The sequence below is a fragment of the Carcharhinus amblyrhynchos genome, chromosome 21, assembly GCF_965287045.1.
Source record: "Carcharhinus amblyrhynchos chromosome 21, sCarAmb.v2.hapA, whole genome shotgun sequence".
Lineage (NCBI taxonomy): Eukaryota > Metazoa > Chordata > Chondrichthyes > Carcharhiniformes > Carcharhinidae > Carcharhinus > Carcharhinus amblyrhynchos.
The window spans coordinates 10,405,203-10,430,111 of record NC_137344.1 but is presented as its reverse complement, the minus strand read 5'-3'; the positions used below and the strand labels follow the sequence as shown (position 1 = coordinate 10,430,111).

At 44.4% G+C, this 24,909-nt stretch overlaps 1 protein-coding gene across 5 annotated transcripts in view; it reads right to left on the bottom strand.

Annotated features, from left to right (window-relative positions):
- aatkb (apoptosis-associated tyrosine kinase b) overlaps window positions 1-24,909 on the bottom strand; it is a 301,371-nt gene that overhangs the window by 38,846 nt on the left and 237,616 nt on the right. For all 5 annotated transcript variants that reach the window (XM_080209476.1, XM_080209474.1, XM_080209478.1 and 2 more), the window contains 2 exons: window positions 15,802-15,920; window positions 1,691-1,778 (listed from right to left, as the gene is read on the bottom strand). In XM_080209476.1, the coding sequence (XP_080065602.1) occupies window positions 1,691-1,778; window positions 15,802-15,920 (207 nt within the window). The remainder of the gene's footprint in view (window positions 1-1,690; window positions 1,779-15,801; window positions 15,921-24,909) is intronic.

Genomic DNA, 24,909 nt, shown 5'->3' with positions numbered 1-24,909 from the left:
CGCTGCTGCTTCACAGCGTCAGGGACCCAGGTTCGAATCCAGCCTTGGTCACTGTCTGTGTGAAGTTTGCCTGTTCTCCCCTTGTCTGCGTGGGTTCCCTCCGGGTGCTCCGGTTTCCTCCTATAATCCAAAGATGTGCAGGTTAGGTTGATTGGCCATGGATGAATTGCCCCTTAGAGGTAGGGGGGTTAGCAGGGTAAATATGTGGGTTACTGGAATAGGGTCTGGGTGGAATTGTGGTTGGTACATACTCGATGGGCTGAATGGCCTCCTTCAATCCCGCAGAGATTCTATGATTTCTCCACAGAGAAGTATCTCCTTGTGTGGTTTTAACCTTTTATTTTGAAACTCTTCTGTGACCTCCAATTCCAATGGTATGGAATGGACAGGTGGGATTTTAGGGATGCACTAAAAAGGAGAAACATGTGGCACCAAGAGGCACTAAATGCACCAAATCTTGTCAATTTGAGGAGGAATTTCTTCACTCAGAGGGCGGTGAATCTTTGCAATTCTCTACCCCAGAGGGTTGTGGAAGCTCATTCATTGGGCCGGATTCTCCGACCATGCATGACTCGCAAAAACCCAGCCTGCAGGTGCAGCAGGTGGTCAGGAAGGCGAATGGGATGCTGGCCTTCATAGCGAGGGGGATTGAATATAAAAGTAGGGAGGTCTTGCTGCGGCTGTGTAGGGCATTGGTGAGGCTGCAGCTGGAGTACTGTGTGCAGTTTTGGGCGCCGTACTTATGCAAGGATATTTTGGCCTTGGAGGGAGTGCAGAGGAGGTTTACTAGGCTGATGCCGGAGTTGAGGGGGTTGAGCTATGAGGAGAGGCTGAATAAACTAGGCTTGTACTCGTTAGAGTTTAGAAGAATGAGGGGAGATCTCATTGAGACGTATAAGATGATGAATGGGATGGATAGGATAGAAGTGGAGAGACTCTTCCTGCTCAGAAAGGACAGTAGGACGAGGGGGCACAGCCTCAAGATAAAGGGGGGGGCGGTTTAGAACGGAGTTGAGGAAGAACTTCTTCACTCAAAGGGTGGTGAATCTCTGGAATTCTCTACCCGTTGAAGTGGTGGAGGCTGCCTCGCTAAATATTTTTAAGACGCGGGTTGATGGGTTTTTGATAAGAGAGGGGATTAAGGGTTATGGGGAGAGGGCGGGAAGGTGGAACTGAGCCACGACAGATCAGCCATGATCTTATTGAATGGCGGGGCAGGCTCAAAGGGCCAGATGGCCTACTCCTGCTCCTATTTCTTATGTTCTTATGTTCTTATACCCGCAGCTGGGATTCTCCAGTCCCGTTGCAATGAACGGGGATGTGGCTGAGTGTCAAATTCTCCATCCTCGCCGGCAGCAGGGGTGGGGGAGGTGAATGGCCGGAGAATTCCAGACACTGAATATGTTCAAAACAGAAATTGATAAGACTTCTGGAGACCGATGACACTGGGGGATATGGGGGTAGCACAGGCAAGCGGCTTTGAGGTAGATGACGAGGCATGAGCAAATTGGACAGTGGATGGGCTGAGTGGCCTACTCCTGTTCCAATGTTGCACTGCACACAGTGGTGCTGAAGGGGGGGGGCGGTCAGTCAACAAGTGTTAGCAACTACCTTGCAAGTTCTCATGTTGCAGCATGTATGGTGGAGCACTGATGCTGTCCGGTTACAGGCTCAACTTGCACATACTCACCAGCTGACAGAACTCCATGACAAGGAGATAAGGTGTCACCTCGGTAAACTGAGCCAGGCACTGAAGCAGGTTGGGATGCTGGAGGCTCCTGTGAAAAAATACAACAGTAGAATGTTACCGGGTGGATTGTTAAAGTGCTTTGTCCCTTACAGATTAACTCTGCGCACATTAAATCCTCCGCAGCTTTCCGCAGACACTACGCTCCCGCTGATACGTCTGGCGTGTTTCATATCCTGAGTGAAGTAAAGAATCACCAAATAGCACCATGAAGATTGACGCTAAAATCACTCTGTTAACTGATCGATTTACAACATGCCTGAAATTTAACAAAGGTTTTGAACGGTGACAATTTAAAAGTTTATTTAAAGTTTATTTATTTATTAGTGTCACAAGTAAGGCTTACATTAACACTGCAATGAAGTTACTGTGAATTTCCCCTGGTCGTCACAATCCGGCACCTGTTCGGGTCAATGTACCTAACCAGCCTGTCTTTCAGAATGTGGGAGGAAACGGGAGTACCTGGAGGAAAACCCACACAGATACGGGGAGAACATGCAGACTCCGCACAGACAGTGACCCAAGGTGGGAATCGAACCCATGTCCCTGGCGCTGTGAGGCAGCAGTGATAACCATTGTCCCACCGTGATGAAAAAAGGGGCGGAATACAAACGCTAAAAACATGATGTAGAGATACCGGCATTGGACTGGGGTGGGCCCAGTTAGATATAAGAACGTAAGAACATAAGAACATAAGAAATAGGAGCAGGAGTAGGCCATCTAGCCCTTTGAGCCTGCCCCGCCATTCAATAAGATCATGGCTGATCTGTCGTGGCTCAGTTCCACATTCCCACCCTCTCCCCATAACCCTTAATCCCCTCTCTTATCAAAAACCCATCAACCTGCGTCTTAAAAATATTTAGTGAGGCAGCCTCCACCACTTCAACGGGCAGAGAATTCCAGAGATTCACCACCCTTTGAGTGAAGAAGTTCCTCCTCAACTCTGTTCTAAACCGCACCCCCCCTTTATCTTGAGGCTGTGCCCCCTAGTCCTACTATCCTTTCTGAGCGGGAAGAGTCTCTCCACCTCTATCCTATCCATCCCATTCATCATCTTATACGTCTCAATGAGATCTCCCCTCATTCTTCTAAACTCTAACGAGTACAAGCCTAATTTATTCAGCCTCTCCTCATAGCTCAACCCCCTCAACTCCGGCATCAGCCTAGTAAACCTCCTCTGCACTCCCTCCAAGGCCAAAATATCCTTGCATAAGTGCGGTGCCCAAAACTGCACACAGTACTCCAGCTGCGGCCTCACCAATGCCCTTTATCTCACAACATCAGGTTAAAGTCCAACAGGTTTATTTGGAATCACGAGCTTTCGGAGTGCTGATCCTTCATCAGGTGAGTCAGGTTAAAAGCCGAGTACTGTTGTCTGTAGTCTATTTGTGTCCTCTCTCCACTGCATTCATTAAATACAGGTTATTTTTTAAAATGCTAGAAGAGGAGACTTGATGGGCTGAATGGCCTAATTCTGAACTGAAAGATGGATTAGGAAAGATATAGTGGCCTTGGAGGCAGTTCAGAGGAGGTTCACTAGATTGATTCCAGAGATGAGGGGTTTGTCGTTTGAAGAGAGATTGAACAGTTCAGGCCGATACTGTCTGGAATTTAGAAGAATGAGGGGAGATCGTATTGAGGTATACAAGATGATAAAAGGTATGGATAAAGTAGACTTGGATCAGATGCTTCCTCTTGTGGGGCATCCTAGGACGAGAGGTCATAGTCTTAGGATAAGGGGCAGCAAATTTAAAACAGAGTTGAGGAGAATCTACTTCCCCCAAAGGGTTGTGAATCTGTGGAATTCGCTACCCCAAAGTGCAGTGGATGCTGGGACAGTGAGTACATTTAAGGAAGAGTTAGACAGATTTTTAATTGGTAATGGGTTGAAGGATTATAGGGAGAAGGCAGGAAAATGGGGATCGGGAGCATATCAGCCATGATGGAATGGTGAAGTGGACTCAATGGGCCGAATGGTCTACTTCTGCTCCTACATCTTACAACATGAAGAAGGTTGGAACAGCTTGGTACAAACTCTTTGGATCCACATAAAGGATATTAGATATCAGAAAATCAGGTCAATATCAACAATTTTTTAAAATAGAAAAAGCTAGAAATATTTTATTGGCTGTTCAGCATCTGTGGAGAAAATATGTAGGTTAACATTTCATCTGCGGACCCGACTGTCAAATCAGTTGGGGTCAAGGATTGAAACCTGACATATTAACCTCTCTATTGACCAATCTGCTGAGTGCTATCCATAAGAAATAGAAATAGAAGCAGGAGTAGGCCATGTAGCCCTTCGAGCCTGCCCTGCCATGCAATAAGATCATGGCTGATCTGACTATCTACCCATGACTTAAATATATTTAGCGAGGTAGCCTCCACCACTTCAACGGGTAGAGAATTCCAGAGATTCACCACCCTTTGAGTGAAGAAGTTCCTCCTCAACTCTGATCTAAACAGCACCCCCCCTTATCTTGAGGCTGTGCCCTCTAGTCCTGCTGTCCTTTGAACGGGAAGAATCTCTCTACCTCTACCCTATCCATCCCCTTCATAAGAACATAAGAAATAGGAGCAGGAGTAGGTCATCTGGCCCTTCGAGCCTGCCCCGCCATTCAATAAGATCTTGGCTGATCTGTCGTGGCTCAGTTCCACTTTCCCACCCTCTCCCCATAACCCTTAATCCCCTCTCTTATCAAAAACCCATCAACCCACTTCTTGAAAATATTTAGCGAGGCAGCCTCCACCACTTCAACGGGTAGAGAATTCCAGAGATTCACCACCCTTTGAGTGAAGAAGTTCCTCCTCAACTCCGTTCTAAACCGCCCCCCCTTTATCTTGAGGCTGTGCCCCCTAGTCCTAGTGTCTTTTTTGAGCGGGAAGAGTCTCTCCACCTCTATCCTATCTATCCCATTCATCATCTTATACGTCTCAATGAGATCTCCCCTCATTCTTCTAAACTCCAACGAGTACAAGCCTAGTTTATTCAGCCTCTCCTCATAGCTCAACCCCCTCAACTCCGGTATCAGCCTAGTAAACCTCCTCTGCACTCCCTCCAAGGCCAAAATATCTTTGCGCAGGTGCGGCGCCCAAAACTGCACACAGTACTCCAGCTGCGGCCTCAGTGCTCCCAACATTCAATACATTTCACAGTAATGTGGACTGTTAACAGAGGCTCGCTAATGTCCTTTTAGGGAAGGAAATCTGCTGCCCTTACCTGGTCTGGTCTACATGTGACTCCAGAGCCACAGCAATGTGGTTGACTCTCAACCGCACTTGGGCAACTGGGGATGGACAATACATGTTGGCCAGCCAGAGATGACTGTGTCCCACGAATGAATAAAAAAAAATGCTTACTGGAATTCTACCGCCTCACCCCCCCACAGAATCAGATCGGGCAAGGGGTGAACGATGGAAATATCCATTGGCCTCGGGCGGGAATTTCTGGTCTCGCTCGAGCGAGGCTGTAAAATCCTGCCAGCTGTATCTGGATAATCAATTACTTAATGTATAAAAATTCATTCATGGGAACCAGGTTAGGCTAGTGTTCTGTTGCCCATCCTTAATCGGTCTTGAGAAGGTGATGGTGAGTCACCTTTTTGAACCGCTGAAGTACATGTGGTGTAGGTACACCCACAGTGCTGTTAGAGAGTGAATTCCAGGATTTTGACCCAGCGACGGTGAAGGAACGGCGATGTATTTCCAGATCAGGATGGTGTGTGACTTGGGGAGGAACTCGCAGGTAATGGTGTTCCCATGCATCTGCTACCCTTGTCCTTCAAGATGGAACGGCATGGTATGAACTCTTTAGATCCACAGAAAGCTTTGGTGACCTCCTACAGCACACCCTGCAGATGGTACACACTGGATGGCAGTAATGGAGGGAGTGAATGTTTAAGGTGGTGGATGGGGTGCCATTCAAGGGAGATGCTTTGTCATGGATTGTGTTGAGTTTCTTCAGCGTTGTTGGAGCTGCTCCCATCCAAGCCAGTGGAGAGCATTCTATCAAACTCTTGAGTTGTGCCTCGTAAATGATGGACAGTCTTTGGGGAAACAGGAAGTTAATTATTTGCTGCAAAACTCCAAGCTTTTGACCTGCTTTTCCAGCCATAGTATTTATATGGTTGGCTGGGTTAACATCTGGTCAATGGTGACTGCCAGGAATATTAACGGGAGTCTGTACAAGTGTTATGAAATATTATTGGACATCACTGGGCCATGATATAATGTGATTGTGATAGTGTGAGCTACTTGTTGGACCAGCTGTACTAGTAAAACAGCAATGGAGCTCCTCTAACCTTACAGTATGTGGATCAGGATGGCCACAGTGATGTGACCTGAATGCTACAATATGGTTGCCCTGCTCTGGGAATTAATCCTGTCTTTGGCAATGGGGAATGGGGGTTGATAACAAATTCTGGCCTTGCCAGTGACACACACATCCATGAAAGAATGAAAAGTAATAGCCAAACAGAATTTCAGGGTTTGACTTGCTTTAAGTGGGCAGTCAAGGAGGTCCTCTGTCTGAGTTGACCCTCTGCCCCTCTCCTGTGGTTATGCTCGCGGTGGGGGTGGCCCTGGAGAAGGAGCACATAGTACCCACTTGTGACCCTGTCCAACTGCTGGATGTGGGAGGGGCTGGGGCGCATTGCCACTCCCTGGAATAATATTTTGATCTTTGTTTCAATGCCCCATCAGGCATCAGTGCCCCATCAGGGACTGGCATCCCCTTATTAATATAATTTATTGATTTTTGGTTTTTAACCAAAGGAGCATATAAATAGGGGATAGCTGGGACACTGGGTTGAGTGGGTGGAGAGGCCGAATGAGTCAATATGAATAGGGGATAGGTGGGACACTGTGTTGAGGGCTGGGAGACTGAACAAACTCTCTCAATAAAGAAGAATTTTGTGCTTTGATTATGGCTTCACCAGCCAGGTTTGGATCCTGTTAACAAGGAAAAATATTCTTGTTTTTTTCCCTGTATTGCTTCCCTCAATAAACTCTGCCTGAGTATCCATTTACCTCAGTGGTCATATCTTGAACCTGTATCTCCCACTTGTGGAATTCAGTGTACAAAAGAGAAACATACTCTTAGAAAGTCTCATTGTGCTTTAACATCTCTATCTTTTTGTATTAGTGGGATTTTCCTTCAGCAGTGGCTGGAATCGAAAGGTACTTATCTGGATGTAAAGTGTTTTCAGGAAGTCCTTTATAAATGCAAGTTCTTTCTTTATTGGCATCCACCGGTGAATTCAATACACATCTCCTCCCAGGGCTCAAGTTGAGAGGGATGTTGAGTGATGTAGTACAGCACAGACTGCGTTAACAGGTCATTCAGCCACTGTACAGTACACCAGGAATGTCAATTTAAAGTAATCTTAGCCCAAAGAGAAAGGTTGGATATGCAGCACCAATATCAGTGTTCACTCCACGCAGTGATAATTCCAAACAATTTCTTGCAATAATGCCTCCTGTTTCATGCTGGAATTTATTATCATTTATTAAGGGCGGCACGGTGGCACAGTGGTTAGCATTGCTGTCTCACAACACTAGGGACCTGGGTTCGATTCTGCCCTCAGGTCACTGTCTGTGCGGAGTTTGCACATTCTCCGCGTGGGTTTCCTCCGGCTGCTCCGGTTTCCTCCCCCAGTCCAAAGATATGCGGGTTAGGTGGATTGGTCGTGCTAAATAGCCCCTCAGTATTAGGCAGATTAGCAGGGGTTACGGTGATAGGCTGGAATTGTTGTCGGTGTAGGCTTGATGGGTCAAATGGCCTCATTCTGTACTGCAGGGATTCTATGATGATAATAAGACTGATCTCTTTTTAAAAGTCTGCATCTTAAACTGTAACCACGTGCCCGTTGCCTTTATGAGTGGCCAACACTAAAGATGCCAATAGACTGTCAGATTACATGCTAATGCAGCATCAAGAGCAGTTAACACAAGACAGATGTCCTTTCAGCAATATGCTTTCAAAAAGCAACACTTCTTTCAGTTCTAGCTATTTTAGTCTTTACAGGATAATCATTTCATTTCTTGGACAGTCAATTCTTTTAAAAACGTAACGACATTCTTGAGTTTGTATCGGACTCTTGGACCCTGCGCTCTCTCTCTCTCTCTCTCTCTCTCTCTCCTTTGCTACTCCTTTACATTTTGATCAACTTTATAAAGTGACTTCCTCTATCTTTAGTTCAGCTCTGGTTATTAACCCCCAACACAGACTGTGCGACCTTTTCACACTGATCCAGACAGACTTAGACGCACATTTGCAGGGTTTTCTGGATTTCTTTCACTTTTTTTCTGTTGGGATGAACTGGATCATTTTAACCTTTCCCCACTGCCTGTTCCTTCACCTTGTTTTTTGCTGCTTAACCTTTATAGTTGGGGTCAGTTATTGTAATAACTTTAATCAGGCAATTGAAGTGGGCCTGTTAGCACATGAACTCCCTGACTAAGGACCAAATTAATGGGTCCATCAGGGAGCCTCTTGCAAGGGGAATTTCACAGTAACTTCATTGCAGTGTGAAGGTAAGCCTACTTGTGACTAATAAATAAACTTTAATTTTAACTTTGTATTTAACCAGGAGTATCAGTTCCTCTGGGACTCCGAGTGTAGGCTGCTGACTGAAGGTGCTCTGTATGCTGTTGTCAGACTTGTAAATGAAAGGATTTTGGTGAAGTGTTACAGTTATATTTGGATTTTGTTTCATTGGTTCATCTGCTTTCTCCATTTTCATCCCCCTCTCTCTCTCTCTCTCTCTCTCACATCACTGCCTCGTTCACTGTGCTGCTTATCTCTTCACTGACCCCTGAAAGTTATGCCGTGAATTTGTCAGCTCTGCCTGTTTGGGAGCAGCAGATACACAGCCTCCTGTGTGTGAGCAGCTCCAACTGGCTGCAATCTCGCTGACCAAACAGTCGTGACATGTCCTGGGCAATAATGGAGCTGCACGTTGGCACACCACGTGCAGCCTTCACAAGCTGCCTTGGCTAAAGAGAGGCCTGATCTGCTTCATAATTAGAGAATCCTTACAGTGCAGAAGGGGGCCATTTGGCCCATTGAATTGGCACTTAACACAATCCTACCCAGGCCCTAACCCCATAACTCCATCCTAACTATTCCCCCTGGCATTAAGGGGCAATTTAGCATGGCCAATCCACCTAACCCACACACCTTTTGAAAACACAAGGAGAATGTGCAAACCGCACACTAAGAGTGACCCAAGCCAGATTCGAACCTGGGACCCTGGCACTGTGAGTCAGCAGTGCTAACCACTGTGCCACCGTGATAATGCATCATAGAACGAGAAATTCAGAGCATGTTACAATGCAGAAGAAGGCCATCTGGCCCATTGTGCCCGTGATGGCTCTTAGATAAAGTGGTGCACTTGATCTCGCTCCACCTTGCATCATGTTCTTTCCCAGAAGCCCAGAGATTATTTTCTCTTCAAATATTTAACCAAGGGGTGAATTTTAAGTGTTAATGGGAGGAGTATTCCCCCCCTCCCCCACCCTCACCACCCCCAGCCCAGCCCACCTGCTTCCCCATGGTTGAAAATGGATTGGCACCAAGTGGACTTTAAAATGGGCACGCTACCCCTTGTGGTTGTGCCTGGGAGGGGTGGTCGCCTTATCCAGGCGAGAGCGGGTCATCAGACATCCCAACCTCAAGAACTGCTGGCCAATCAGATTGGCTTGCAGCCGAGCCGTTCCAGCAGCTTCGGAACACAGTGATGACCGAGGGGAAACTGGAATTCAAGCTCAGTTCTGGGGTTTCAGTCAGAGAGGGATCGAGAACATTAGTGAGGCGGGGGAGGAGGGATGGGGAGGGTGGAGGGGGGAGAGGGAGGGTGGAGGGGGGAGGGGGAGGGGGGAGGGGAGGGTAGGTGGACGAGGAGGGAGGGGACGGGATGGGGGAGACAGGGGAGGGAGGAAGGGAAGGTTGGATGGGGGAGAGGAGAAGGGGAGGGGGAAGAAGGTTAGGGGAGAGGGCAGGGGAGGGGAGTGGGGAGGGAGGAAAGGGGGAGGGGATCATGTTTCAGAGGCTCAGGTTGGGAAATTGGAATTGTCCAGAGGAGGTCTCCCTCCCTTCCTTCTTGCCTTTCAGCCCGAGGTGTTACCACCCGGTCACCTTCCTTCCCTTTCCCCACACAGTGTGTTACGCTGGCAGCGGAGGAGGAGTGAGACCTTTAAGTGGTGTTTAATTGGCAACTTAAGGGTCTCAATAGCCCTAAGAGTGGGTGGGCTGCCTGGAGCCGATCCACCCTCCCCTGTAATATGTGGGGGGCAGCTCAGGGGTGGGCCGGACTAAGACGGGCTGGCCAGCTGCTTTATTTTACCTTCTGTCTGGCCTTCAAATGTCAGCGGGAGGCGGTAAGATTTCCCTTTGAAAGTTCCTGTTGAATCTGCTGCCAGCCTTTTAGGCAACACAGTCCAGATCACAATAAATCACTACACGAAAAATAAGCTTCCTCATCTGATAGTTTTGCCAATCGCCTTAAACCTGTCATCTAGTTACTAATCCTGCTGCCACTGGAAACAGTCTCTCCCTAATTACCATATCAAAATTCTTCATGATTCTGGACACTGTTATCAAATCTCCTCCTAACCTTCTCAACTCGAAGATAAATAACGCCAGCTCTTACAGTCTCTCCCTTAACTGAAGTTCCTCAACCTTGTCCTCATTTTAGTACATTTTCTATACACCCTCTGCAAGGCCTTGAAATCCTGCCAGGCGCCTGGTGCCCAGAAATGAATATAATACTCCAACCTGAGACCTCAGCAGGGATTTTTAATCGTTTCGCAGAATCATTTACTGCTCTTGGCTGACAGTGATAAGTGCAAAGGGACAGGGGAGAGTGCCTCTTGCCTCACTGACCAGTACACTCACACATCGGTTGTCTTTCCCATGGCGAGACTTGAGCAGCACGGTGGCACAGTGGTTAGCACTGCTGCTTCACAGCGCCAGGGACCTGGGTTCAATTCCTGCCTCAGGTCAGGTCAGGGGGATTAGCAGGTTCAATACGTGGGGTTATAGAGATAGGGTATAGGTGGGATTGTTGTCAGCGCAGGGTCAATAGGCCAAATGGCCTCCTTCTGCACTGGAGAAATTCAATGAAAAACTCCCACAGCTGAATTAACATTGGCAACCGGATCCCGGGTTTTCCAAATCAGAACATACCGACATAAGTCCCCAATTTGTATTGATTGTTCAGTGGGTTGACAAAGTGTCTGTTTGAGCTGTATGGGTCGGAACAGGGCCTGGCAGCCCTCAAGGAAATCACAGCTTAGCTGTAAGGACTAGATGGATTGGGAGGAAACTCCCAAATTCAATAACTTGGTTAGGTGCTTGAGTTGGTCACCACAAGCCCTGTGGAGATGCCAGAGTTGGTCTCAGGATGCCTGGAATAGCATGAGGGTAAGAATCATCCATGGTTGCCATTTATAATTGCCATTCATTGACTGCCACCTGCTGTGGACAATGGGAAAGGGTTATCTTTTCTCTGGTACTTTCCAGCAGCAATGAATAGTGTCACGGAAACATTCTGTCAAATGATGATTCTGAACCCCCCAGTTGGAAATCCAAATTAAATTTTTAAAGGCGGAGATTTGAGCTCACAGTCATAGATGGCTGCACAATTCGCATCACTGTACTTTCCACCTTCCAACCCTAACTTCATCAAAACCAATCACCTCGGGGGAATGTGAGTGAGCTACATTATCTGATCCCCATTAGCAAGACACCAGGACAAGAGGAGGCGATGTCCTAGTGGTATTATTACGAGAATTTTATTCCAGAAATGCAGCTAATGTTCTGGGGACACGAGTCTGAATCCCAACACAGCAGATGGTGGAATTGAAATTCAATAAAAAATATCTGGAATTAAGAATCTACTGATGACCATGAAACCATTGTCGATTGTCTGAAAATCATATCTGGTTCACTAAGGTCTTTTAGGGAAGGAAATCTGCCTCCCTTACCCAGTCTAGCCAACATGTGACTCCAGAGCCATTGCAATGTGGTCGACTCTCAACTACCTGTTGAAATGGCTGTGTGAGATACTCAGCTGCATCAGCATTTCAAGAAGGCAGCTTGCCACCACCTTCTCTAGGGCTGAACTCAGTGATACAGAGGGATCCCTTTGCAGACTCTCTACATCCTCTTGACAACTTACTTTCCTACCTATCTTGGCGTAATCGGCAAACTTAGCTACAATACATTCAGTCCCTTCATCCAAGTCATTGATTTGGATTGTAAATAGTTGAGGTTCCAGCACCAATCACCGTGGCACTTCACTAGTTACATATGGCCATCAAGAAAGATAACCATTGATCCTTTCTATCTACTTGGTGCTAGCTAATCAATTGCTTACCCATGCTAATGTGTCCCTCTCCCTACACCAGGTACTCTTATCATGTGTTTAATGTAGCATCTTATCAAATGCCTTTTGGAGATCTAAGCGCACTACATCTACAGGCTCCCCTTTATCCAGCTTGCTTGTTCCTTCCTTAAAAAAACTCTAATAAATTAATTAAACATAATTCCTCTTTCACAAGTCCATGTTGATTTTGCCTGATCATATTTCTAAGTATCCTGCTACAACCTCCTTACTAATGGAGTGTATAATGGCTGTTAGATTAATTTCTCTGATGGATGTTAGATTAACTGGCCTCTAGTTTCCTGCTTTCCACTTCCCTCCTTTCCTGAATAGACATATTACATTTGCGATTTCCCAGTGTGCTGGAACCCTTCCAAGAATCTAAGGAATTTTGGGAGATTAGAACAATGCATCTACTATCTCTGAAGCTACTTCTTTTAAGACTCTAGGTTGCAGGTCATCTGGTCCTGGGGACTTGTCAGCCTAGTAGGCTTAGTAGGTTTCATGGCGCCTTTTCCCTGGTGCTGATGATTGTTTTAAGCTCCTCCCTCACATGTATCTTTGGGAAGTTTTCTAAGTTTTCCACAGTGAAGGCAGACAAAATACCCATTCAATACCACTGCTATTTTTTAATCTTCCATTACAAATTCCCCAGACTCTCTCTCAAGAGGATCAACACTAGCTTTAATTACTCTTTTCCTATTTAAATACTTGTAGAAATTCTTACTCTGTTTTCATGTTACTAGCTAGCTTTCTCTCATATCCTACTTCCTCCCTCTTTATTACATTTTCTAGTCATTCTTTGCTGGTTCTTAAGATCTGACCAATTATCTGACTTGCCACTGTCCTTTGTAGATTTGCACAGTGTTTCTTACAATTACAAATTCTTTATTTAGCCGTGGGTTATATATGACATTAGGGTGGCACAGTGGTTAGCACTGCTGCCTCACAACGCCAGGGACTCGGATTGGGGGGGGGTGGTTCGATTCCTACCCTTTAGTCACTCTCTGCAGAATCTGCACATCCTCCCCGTGACTGCGTGGGTTTCCTCCGGGTGCTCCAGTTTTCTCCCACAGTCCAAAGATGTGCGGGTTAGGTTGATTGGCCATGCTAAATTGACCCCAGCGTCAGGGAGATGAGCAGAGTAAACGAGGGTTACAGGGGTAGGGCTTGGGTGGGATTGTGGTTGGTATAGACTCAATGGGCCGAATGGCCTCCTTCTGTACTGTAGAGATTCTGTTCTATGGATGATGCATCCTTCTCAAAGCATCTTTCTTTCTCATTATGATAAACGTTTGCAGAAAGGGTAGCCATCTTAGCCCTCTTCATCAGACTGTACCAATATTCAATCTCCTTAGAAAAACAGGAATGCCTTTTGGAAATCCAAGTACACCACATCTACAGGTTCCCCTTTATTCAGTTTGCTTGTTCCTTCTTTAAAAAAACTGAGTTAAAACGGAGAAAATGAGTAAAACATGATTTCTCTTTCATAAAGCCGTGTTGAAATTGCCTTTTCCACATTATGATTCTCTAGTATTCTGCTATAGTTAGGATAATAAGAGAATAATGTTCAGCTCCTACGGCCTGTTCCACCATTCAATTAAATCATAGCTGATCTGTGGCCAAAATTTTCCAGCTGTTCCCACCAGTGGGAGCTTCTGGTCCCATTGATTGCGACTCCCTACTGCAGGGCAGGGGGAGAGAGAGAGAGAGAGCCACAGAGAAAATTTCCAATTTCTATTATCATTTGTGTGAAGTAGTGTTTCTCAACATTACCTCTGAACGGTCCAGTCCTAATATCCCAATTACTTCTCCTTGTTCTTGGCTCCCTCACCAGAGAAAATAGAAAAACCATCATCTACCCTGCTGAATTCTCTAATCATTTATTTTGTCTTAATCCAGAGATGAGGGGTTTGTCGTATGAAGGGAGATTGAACAGTTTAGGCCGATACTCTCTGGAATTTAGAAGAGTGAAGAGAAATCAAATTGAGGTATACAAGGTGATAAAAGGTGTGGATAAAGTAGATGTGGAGCAGATGCTCCCTCTCGTGGGGCATTCTAGGACAAGAGGTCATAGTCTTAGGATAAGGGGCAGCAAATTTAAAACAGAGTTGAGGAGAAACTACTTCCCCCAAAGGGTTGTGAATCTGGGGAATTCACTGTCCCAAAGTGCGGTGGATGCTGGGACAGTGAGTACATTTAAGGAGGAGTTAGACAGATTTTTAATTGGTAATGGGTTGAAGGGTTATGGGGAGAAGGCAGGAAAATGGGGATGAGAAGTGTATCAGCCAAGATCGAATGGCGGAGCGGACTTGATGGGCCGAATGGCCTAATTCTGCTCCTACATCTTATGAACTTATGAAAATTAGATCAGCCTTTAATCTACCCCTTATAGTCCAGACTTAAAGCAAAGTATCACTGATTGTCCGAGGTTCTAGTGAGCGTCTATCACTCATGGACCCTTATTCCAGCTCGCAGCTAGGAGGGGGCAAGAGAAGAAACCTGACAGGCAACGCAGGAACTATTGTGACTGATGACACACTTTAGCATTTACAATCATGGATCTCCCTGGACCTTGAGCTTTCCAAACCAACCTTCCTTCCCTCCCTCCCAAAGCAGGAAAGTCAAACTGAAATATTTATCAGGAAAGGTGATTCTTTGAAGTAAACTATTCTATCTGAGAATTCATTCTTACACCAATTAGAGCATTGTTATAACACACAGTCTGATGTATTTAAGTCAAATCTAGCACAAAGTCTAGAACATTTAGATTTTGTGTTATCTACCATTTGGAAAGACAAGGGCAGTGGATGAATAGGGACACCACCCCACCATCTGAAGTTCTTCTCCAAGTCACTTGCCATCCTGACGTGGAAATTTATCGCTGTTCCTTCATTGTTGCTGGGTCAAAATCCTAGAACCCCTACATTTTTGGGTGTACCTACACCACATGGACTGCAGCGGCTTAAGAATACAATTCACCACCACCTTTTCAAAGGCAATTAGGGATAGGCAACAAATCCTGGCCTAACCAGCAATGGTAACATCCCATAAGTGAATTTAGAAAATAAGGTAATGCAAGTTATTGATAGAGTCATAACCAGAAGCACAAATGACGGTCAGTTATGATTTTGAAAGTCATTGGTTGGAATGTTGCAGCCGTTCACACTGTTCGGATTTTCCATTCCCGCTGCAGTGAATGGAAATTTGGCTGGGCACCAAATTCTCCAACCTCGCTGCAGCAGGAGCGTGGCGTGAACGGCCAATACAATCGCACCCAATGTCTTTGAGTAGAACTGTGTGGGTCAGAAAGGTCCCACGTTTGATTTCCAGGGCTGTGTTGAGTTATCTGAACTCGGATGGAGCTGGGCTAAGGCAGTCCATGCCGTCAGGAAATTAAACCAGATCCCTGCTCCCCATCACTGACCAACAATCCCTGCTGGAAAAATGGGTTGGGGCATCGGTGAGAATGGGAGCAATAGAGGACAGGATCAGGTGTGATGCAGCCAAAAGCTGATAGTATACCTCGACTGCTTCTCCTCCAGCGCTTGTGTCAAGAGGAGGTGCCTCTGGTTTGTAGAATGGTATCCCAATCAAGGATAAATGCCTTCAGAAGAGGAGAACCAGGGAAGTCTGCATGGCATATACTCAATAGGAGGTACAACTCACCTATGTGGTTGGGCTTCCTCCAAGAATCGCATCTGATCCTGAATACTGGCACCGGCTTTTAACTCTTTCACCACCACCTGGCAGCAATTCAGCTTGATGTTCACTTCACCGAGAAACACCTGGGGCAAGTTCCAAAACAAAAGTACACATACACAATTTTTGAAAAAAAGGTTACAGACAAGTAAAACCATAACTTCTGATGTCACCCCATGTCCCCAAAGCAAGAATCCTTCTTTCCCCTTTATACTCACTAATTAAAACATTATTCCAGAAAGATCTGCTTATTCTTACTGAGATGGAGTAAGCGATGGTGTTTTTAAAATCCCTATTCGATTGAATGCTTGCTCTCCCCAAGATGCATCAACTCTGTCATTACAATTGAGCTTTTGGACTGAGGGGCAAATGGATTGAGATCAGTAAAGAGCAAGTCAGTGGCATGGTGTTCAAAACAGTCAAATAATCCACTCCAGATTTCAAGGTTCTAAAACAACCCCAGTTTTTATCAGTGATTGTCTTTATTTTGTTTGGAAAATTTCATTGCTAAGTTACGCCATGCAATTTAAGTGGTAAATATCTTCACAGGCCATTCCTCTCCCCTCTGTCTTTAATCAGAACTTTAACCAAAACATTTAACTAGCATTTTTGAATACTGTTGAGAGTATCTACTTAGCAACTTTCACCAGAAGCAAGGGAGAATTTCTGTTACACTGATGTTTGGCAAAATTACCGTCATTTCATTGGGAAATATATTTTGATTCAACAGACGGTTTAAGATAATACAAGCGATATTAAGTGAAGGATAAATAAATGAAAGAGTAAAGCTGTTGCTTTAATGTCCTGCTGACTGTTTCCCACGTGAATTTAAAACATGCCTGAATACTTTTTTCATCACTGTTCAATGTCCCAAATACATCTTCTGAGTCTCGGAAATAATTCCCATTAAAAGGTTGTCTTTTGCATGGGTAACAGGACACAGAAAAGGGCTCCTAGAGTCTGGAAATGCTGTCAAGTGGAGTGTTGAGCAGAAGACCAGTTTATAGAAGAGCTATAGAAACACAATGGTCTGGATTTAGCTGAATTTAGCTCTCAGCTTTCACAATTCATGAATATGCAAGCTTGCCCACGTCTGCAAGCACGTCAGTAGAGATTTCCAGGCATCCAGAATTTATTTCCAACACAACGCCCACTACAAGCAAACTGTGGTATCTGTGAACAGGGCAGGGGACCACAAGGCCCTTCAATCAATCACTGAGACACGCAGACTGCAAACCAGGAAGAATAACACAGAAAATATGAATTACATTTAAATGTTGTGAAGAAAGCAGAATAAAGATCAGAAAGATAAAAGTGAAAAACAGAAATATATTAACTTTAAACAAAATCTGGAATGTTAATTTTCTTCTGAGAGAATGGCCTCATATTTGTAAATGTAATTTATCTGGGCCTGGAGGTTATTCCATAATTATCCCCTATTACACCATTAAAAATTCATTTCCTCCTAAATGTTTGATGTTTATCTTTTGCAGCTTTTGTCTGGAGCTTGTGGGTGTTCAGAAAACAAAGATAGTTTTAAGAAATTTTATATTAGTTTTGGTAAACATTAGAATTAATATATAGATTTAAGTGGGTTTAATGTAATGTTTCTTTGCCTGGAAGGGTAAAACCTATAGTAAGACTCATGCTGGACAAAGGTGCTTGTACATGTGGGGGTTGGTTAAGTTCAACTGTGATTCTATTGTGCTTAGAGAAGGTGATGGCACGAACAATAAATAAACTAACAGTGGTTGCTAAGCCAGTGGGGGCATTTTAAGGTAGAAAAGTTTTGGTTTTAGCTGGATATATTGCAGTTGAAGAAAGATATCAAAGAGTGAACTTCTCTCAACTCTGCCAGGTGAAAAACTGGTCAAGATGAGAGCTTCAAAGAGACAAGTTTTCCAAAGAACCAGTTACTGTCCAGATAACCAGGGAATTGTAACAGAAAAAAATGTCTTAAGGCAACTGAAGGTAAGAGAACAGAGACCAAAGTATCGTTCAGAAGGATTCAAGGAAGAGTAGACAAAGTGTTCTGAGTTAAAGAGACAATTGCAGTAACTGGATTAAAAGTGAAAGAGTAGACTTCAGAGGTAAATCAAAAAACTTGATGCCATTTTAATAGAGTCTGGGAATCAAGAGTGAAAGCAATTGTGAACAATTTGTACAACAATCAAGATAAAGAAATCCTAGAGGGACGAGTATAAAAGATGGATATGGGATTTTTTGTTAAAAGTGAGGTAGAGGCTTGTTTAAAAGAATTGTTTGGAAAATCTGAATTGGAGTTCAGAATGCAAACCACTAATGGAAAGCATTGTTGTAAAGTAAGGTTTTACAGTGTGTTTTTGGGACTGGAGTTTGGAAAACCTCACGTGATAATCATCTGGGGGCATGCTGAGGAGAAATTCATGGATATTCACTTGGGTTCAGCATTGCTGTGTATTTGACCACAGCTAGTCTATGTGTTCCAAGGGACTTTGTATTAATAAGACTATTGTGGCTTAAGATCTACTTTGTAATCTGGGTTAATTTTGAAATATGTGTGTAATTGTTAAGGTAAGGGGGGAGTTAAGGTATATTGTATCATAATCTGATTTTCTTATGTTTAATAAAGATTTTTTATTTATTGCTAAAATTAATTAGTGGTTCTGTGACTCTGTGCCTCCTCAATTTCTAAAAAAAAGTTATGGTTTTTTCAGCTAGGTTTCCATTCTGGAATCTTCCTGTCCAGTTATAACATCAACTGGGATTGTTACATGGTTACCAAAAGAGAAAATGCTGGAAAATCTCAGCTGGTCTCAGAGCTTTGACAAAGGGACTTGAAACGTCAGCTCTTTTCTCTCCTTACAGATGCTGCCAGAACTGTGGAGATTTTCCAGTATTTTCTCTTTTGGTTTCAAATTCCAGCATCCACAGTAATTTGCTTGTAATATAGCTAAGTATGTTAAGTGCACCCACTGCAGTTATTACGATGCAAAACCTATTAGTGAAGACTATGGTTTTAACTGCTATGATCCCCCATGTTTTTGGTCAGATTCAGTTGGGGACCAATAACATTTTGTTAGAAGTAGACAAACTTTGAGATTGAAGACACTTGCTCAGTAAATAAAGTGATAAGATTCCATGGGCTTTGAACAAACTAAAATAAACTTTACTATATAAGGTCAAAAAGATAAAACAATTCGCAAAATGTATCTACTACTCTTAACATTCAGGGTTAATATGAGATATGCACGAATTAACAGGCAAACTGTAGTTGAGTTCACCACATTTCACAAGAAATAGCAAATGAGGCCAAGACAGAGTCCATGCGTTTCTCAACAACTAATCCAGACATCACTAACTCTGCAAGTCAACCAATCTCACTGAAATTCTGTCTCTCTCTCTGTTAAGGGATTCCAATTTTCAACATTGAAGATCAAAGCTGGGAATTCTCTCCAAATGTCACTCCAACTTAGACAGCTTCAACGATGGCCCATCTCATTTCATTTTCTTGGCTTGCTGAATCTGCACCCAGACAACAACTCACAAGCAGAACTTCAACTTTTTGGCTGCACCTAGCAGAACCCTAATATCCCACTCAGGTACCTTCGCCCCAGTGGTCCGCAGCGTGAACCACCAACCTTCTTCAGGGTCTCCCTGAACCATCCTCACTTAAAGTCTGCTAGCCACAGCCCTCTTCCAAATTAGCGACTCTTCCTCAGTTTCTCTCTTCTAACTTACCTGGGATCTCTTCCTGTCCCTGTCCCTGCCTGGGACACTTGTCTTAAAATGTTACCTTTGAACTCCGATGGGACTTGCAGTATCGCCCGCTCCTCTGCTCCAGACTCTAAACTAATTCTTGGTTGTGTAATACTGCACAAGCGCAGACACCAGAAGCTGCTAACAGCTTTACTCGAAACTAACAGCAAGCCCGATAACCTTGCCGTTATTAGAAGAAGAAGAAACCCCACAGTGCAGAAAGAGGCAACTTGGCCCATCGGCTCTGCATGGACCACAATCCCACCCAAGCACTATCCACACAACCCCACTTATCCATGGTAATCCCCCTAACCCCATGGGTCAATTTAGCATGGCCAATCATCCTAAACTGCACATCTGTGGATTGTGGGAGGAAACCAACTGCAGGATGCTGTCAAATTCTTCCTAATGTTTATATCAGGATGCCAGGCACTTTTTCAACAGGGGAATAGGCAACCGAAAGGATGACCTAAAATTAAATGTCCATTTTGTTTTCCCAAAGGACACCTTTATCAACTCTTTTTGGCTATTTACATCCCAAAGGCTGGCAAGAGAGCAAATGATTCATTCTTATGCAGAAATTCTGACTGCTGAAAACACAACCAAAAATTGGAATGACTGTCATCATTAATAGTCAACGGACATCCTGCACACACTGCAGGCTCAGTATCATTGATAACAACAGTGTGTTGCATTCGTGACTTCTGAGCTTCTTCAATTAGTGTTAATGTTACAACTAAGCTCTGGCGCACAGACGCACGCTGATATATTTGTGCATGAGGAAGACAAGGTCACAACATTTTGTTCCAGCATGTTGCAAAAATATGAGACACTATATTTTTAAATAAAAGAGGAAGCTCTTGGAGATATGCACGAATGGTATGTATAATATTTGCTGTGTGATTACACTATACATGAGAAATGCCTGTTGTGGATATGCCCTATATCTGTAATATATGTTGTGTGGAGCTAATGCATGCATGCTGTGTCAGCTGTAAATAGACCAGATGTTTCCACTATTTGTTTTGTGTTTACCACATGTTTGCAACATCAGTTGTGGAAATATCACAGACACAATGGGCTGATTGGCCCCCTTCTGTCCTGTCAATTTTCTGTGTGGAAATTATCTACCACAGATATACAATGTGGATGCAATATCTGCTGGGGGTAGAACACATGTGTGCAATATCTGTAGGGATATAACATATGTGTGCAATATCTGCTGGGGATAGAACACGTGTGTGAAATATCTGCTGGGGATAGAACACATGTGTGCAACATCTGTAGGGATATAACATATGTGTGCAATATCTGCTGGGGATAGAACACGTGTGTGCAGTATCTGCTGGGCATAGAACACATATGTGCAGTATCTGCTGGGAATATAACACGTGTGTAATATCTGTTGGGGGTATAGCACGTGTGTGCAGTATCTGCTGAGGTTTTTAACCACAAGTGCCCACATCAACTGAGGATATCTTTATTACTCAGGTATTATACTTCTTCCTGCATAACTTTATATGAATTTGGTGATTTTTCAGGGAGCAGGCACCCTAATCGAGAATGCATCATCATTTGTAAGCTGTTTGTGAGGAAACTAGTCAAACTTCCTAAAAAGGTGCAGCTTTTAAACCTCTGCATTATAAAATGCCTCCCCCCACACCCAGATGCCAAAAAAACAGTTTCAGAAATGACAGACCGTCTCCTTTGTCAGCAAGAACATGGTGTAGAACTGTACATATTCACTCCAACTACTTTGTTTGGTTCAACACATTAGCCCTACAAGGCTGCGCACTGCACCTGAGGATTCTGGCTGAGGGAGTTGTTGGGAGAGGAGCGGGAGGATAGATTAGTCTAACAAATCCAAGTTTCTTTTTCTTTTATTTCTTTGTGGGATGTCAGTGTCACTGGCAAGCCCAGCATTTACTGACCATCCCAAATTTCTTTGAGAAGGTCAAGACATCTTCTTAACCCCCGGCAGGCCACGTGGTGCAGCTTCAACCACAGTGCTGTTGGGAAAGGAGTTTTGGAATTTTGACTCAGCGATTGTGAAGAAATGGTGATATTTTTCTAAATCAGCTGCAGCCTCACAGCGCCAGGGACCAGGGCTCGATTCCAGGCTTGGGTGGCTGTCTGTGCAGAGACTGCATGTTCTCCCCGCATCTGCGTGGGTTTCCTCGGGTGCTCTGGCTTCCTCCCACCGTCCGAAAAGATGTGTTGGTTAGGTGCGTTGGCCATGCTAAATTCTCTCTCAGTGTACCCGAACATGGGGCGCATGGTGGCACAGTGGATAACACCGCTGCCTCACAGCGCCAAGGACCCAGGTTCGATTCCCAGCTTGGGTCACCATCTGTCTGCGTTTCCTTTGGGTGCTCTGGTTCCCTTCCACAGTCCAGGAAGATGTGCTGGTTAGGTGCATTGGCTATGCTAAATTCTCCCTCAGTGTACCTGAACAGACATGGGAGTGTGACAACTCGGGAATTTTCACAGTAACTTCATTGCAGTGTTAATGTAAGCCTACTTGTGGCACTAATAAATAAAAAGAAATAAAACTAAAAAACAATCAGGATGACGTGTCAGTGCAATGTATAGGTGGTGATGTTCCCATGTGCCTGTTGCCCTTGTTTTCCCAGCTATGTTATACTAGATCAGCTAGATAGTCAATACCTGTATGGGGCATAGATTATCAATATCTTTTCCCAAAGGTAAGGGAGTCTAAAACTAGAGGGCATAGGATTAAGGTGAGAGGGGAGAGATACACAAGGGTCCAGAGGGGCAATTTTTTCACACAGAGGGTGACGAGTGTCTGGAACGAGCTGCCAGAGGTAGTAGTAGAGGTGGTACGATGGGTATAGAGGGATATGGGCCAAATGTGGGCAATTGGGACTAGCTTAAGGGTTTCAAAAAAAAGGATGGCATGGACAAGTGGGCTGAAGGGCCTGTCTCCATGCTGTAATTCTCTATGATTATGACTCTATGAGATATTCCTGGCTGTATTTATTAAACTTCACAAAGTGGCTGAAATGTAACCTACAGATATTGAGAGCAAAGAATGTGCCTCTCATTAAAAGCTGATAACATAACAGTACTCAAAGAATATTTTTGGTTTGAAATACAATGAATGCAAATTCTAAGTCTGACCTACAGTGCATGTGGAATGAGGGTTCAAGTGAGAAACTGTATTCTCACAGTTCAACAAAGAGTCTAATCATTGGGGCTGCAGATAACACAACCCATTGTTTAGAATGAATTGAATTATCCCAAGTAAACAAACAGTACTAAAGAGCTGCCCAATTGCAATGTACGGCCATTAACCCTATACTTGACTCTGAGCAAAGTGTACTCAAGATTATTGTTCTGGCTGCACAGTTTTTACATTTAATCTTAGGTCATAAATTGCCCATTTTTCTGAGTTTGTTGCAAATGATTCATTTAACAACAACTTGCATTTATGTGGCACCCTTCAGCACAATAAAATGAACAAAAACTGGAGCAATTATCAAACTAGTCACTGAACCACATGAGATGATATTTGAATGGATGACCAGAAGCTGTCTGTATAGCATGCAAGAAGCAATACTTCTAATTATATGTTAGTACGTGTGACAATAAAAAATCAAATCAAATCGGATGGGTGGTCAAAGGGTTTTTTTTAATATGTTCATGGGTGTTGCTGTCTGACCAGCATTTATTGCCCATCCCTAGTTGCCCGAGGGCAGTTGAGAGTCAACCACATTGCTGTGGCTCTGGAGTTACATGTAGCCCAGACCAGGTAGGGACAGCAGATTTCCTTCCCTAAAGGACGTTAGTGAGCCAGATGGGTTTTTCTGGCAATTGACAAAGGTTTCATGGTCATCAGTAGGTACGTAATTCCAGATTTTTTTGCATTGAATTCAAATTCCACCATCTGTCATGGTGGGATTTGAACCCAGGTCCCCAGAACAGTTGCTGAATTTCTGGATTAACAGTCCAGCGATAACACCACTAGGTCAATGCCTCCCCTTAAAGGAGTGTGCTAAAGGAAGAGATAGGAGGTGGAGGAATGGAAAGGTTTAGGTAGGGAATCTCAGAACAAGGACACAGCTTGCATTGACCCACTGACAAGAATCAGGAGTAGGAAGAGGCCGGAATTAGAAGCTGGCAGAGAACTTGTGGGGTTGCTGGAGGAGGGTACAAAGAAAGAGGGAGACACAAGGCCATGGGAGCACTTAAAAACTAAGATGAGTATTTTAAGGATTTTTAACAAATCCAAACAGAAAATTCAGTAAAATAAAATAATGTTTGGCGAAGGTTTCCTGCATCTATTGCAGCACGTTTCAATTTTGCAAATCTTTCATAAACCAAGACAACTCAACACAACTTGGAAGTATTATTTGTCAGCCTGTCTGTTCAGATTTATCCAGAGCAATGGAGATGTGCACTTGTGATTCTTGAACCCCAGTGCTATCAAGGCTCATTGTCGTGGTCGTGCAGTGGTTAGCACTGCTGCCTCGCAGCGCCAGGGACCCGGGTTCGATTCCCGCCTTGGGTCACTCTCAGTGTGGAGTTTGCACATTCTCCCTGTGTCAGCGTGGGTTTCCTCTGGGTGCTCCAGTTTCCTCCCACAGTCCAAAGTTGTGTGGGTTGATTGGCCATGCTAAATTGCCCCTTAGTATCAGGGAGACCAGCAGGGTAAATACATAGTGTTACAGGGATAAGGCCTGGGTGGAACTGTTGTTGGTGCAGATTAGATGGGCCAAATGGCCTCCTTCTGTACTGTAGGGATTCTATGATTCTGTGAAAAGATAAATCCCCACACAGGCCCAACAGCAAGCTGCCTGTCCGTAGATGGGCCTGGGACTTTAAGGTCTCAGCGATAAGAATTGTTGAGACCTTAAAAAAATGCAACGTGGGGGTAATGTTTCCGGTTAAAAGGATCAAATTGTTTTCCAAATTGAAAACCTGACTTTGATATCCTTGTGATTTGCAGGTGAACTAGAATTGGATAAGTTTTCAGAGCCACATTAGATTCTGAAATGATGGGTTACATTTTCCCCTGTAAACACACAGGGTGGGATTTTCTGACTGCACTCATCCCATGACCAAAATTTCCCGCCTGAGATCAACGGACCTTGGCATGGTCCGCCTCCCCGCCCACTACAATTCCCGTGGTGGGTGGGATGGGAAAACTCCGCCCATTGTTACTGATCTTTCTGAATTGTAGATCTAACCAAACCCTCTTAGCGTCAGGGGCATTGGCAGGGCAAATATGTGGGGTTGTGGGGATAGGGCCTGGCTGGGATTGTTGTCGGTAAAGTGGCAGATGGGGGGCCCATTTGCTCAAAAAGTTTCCATTCA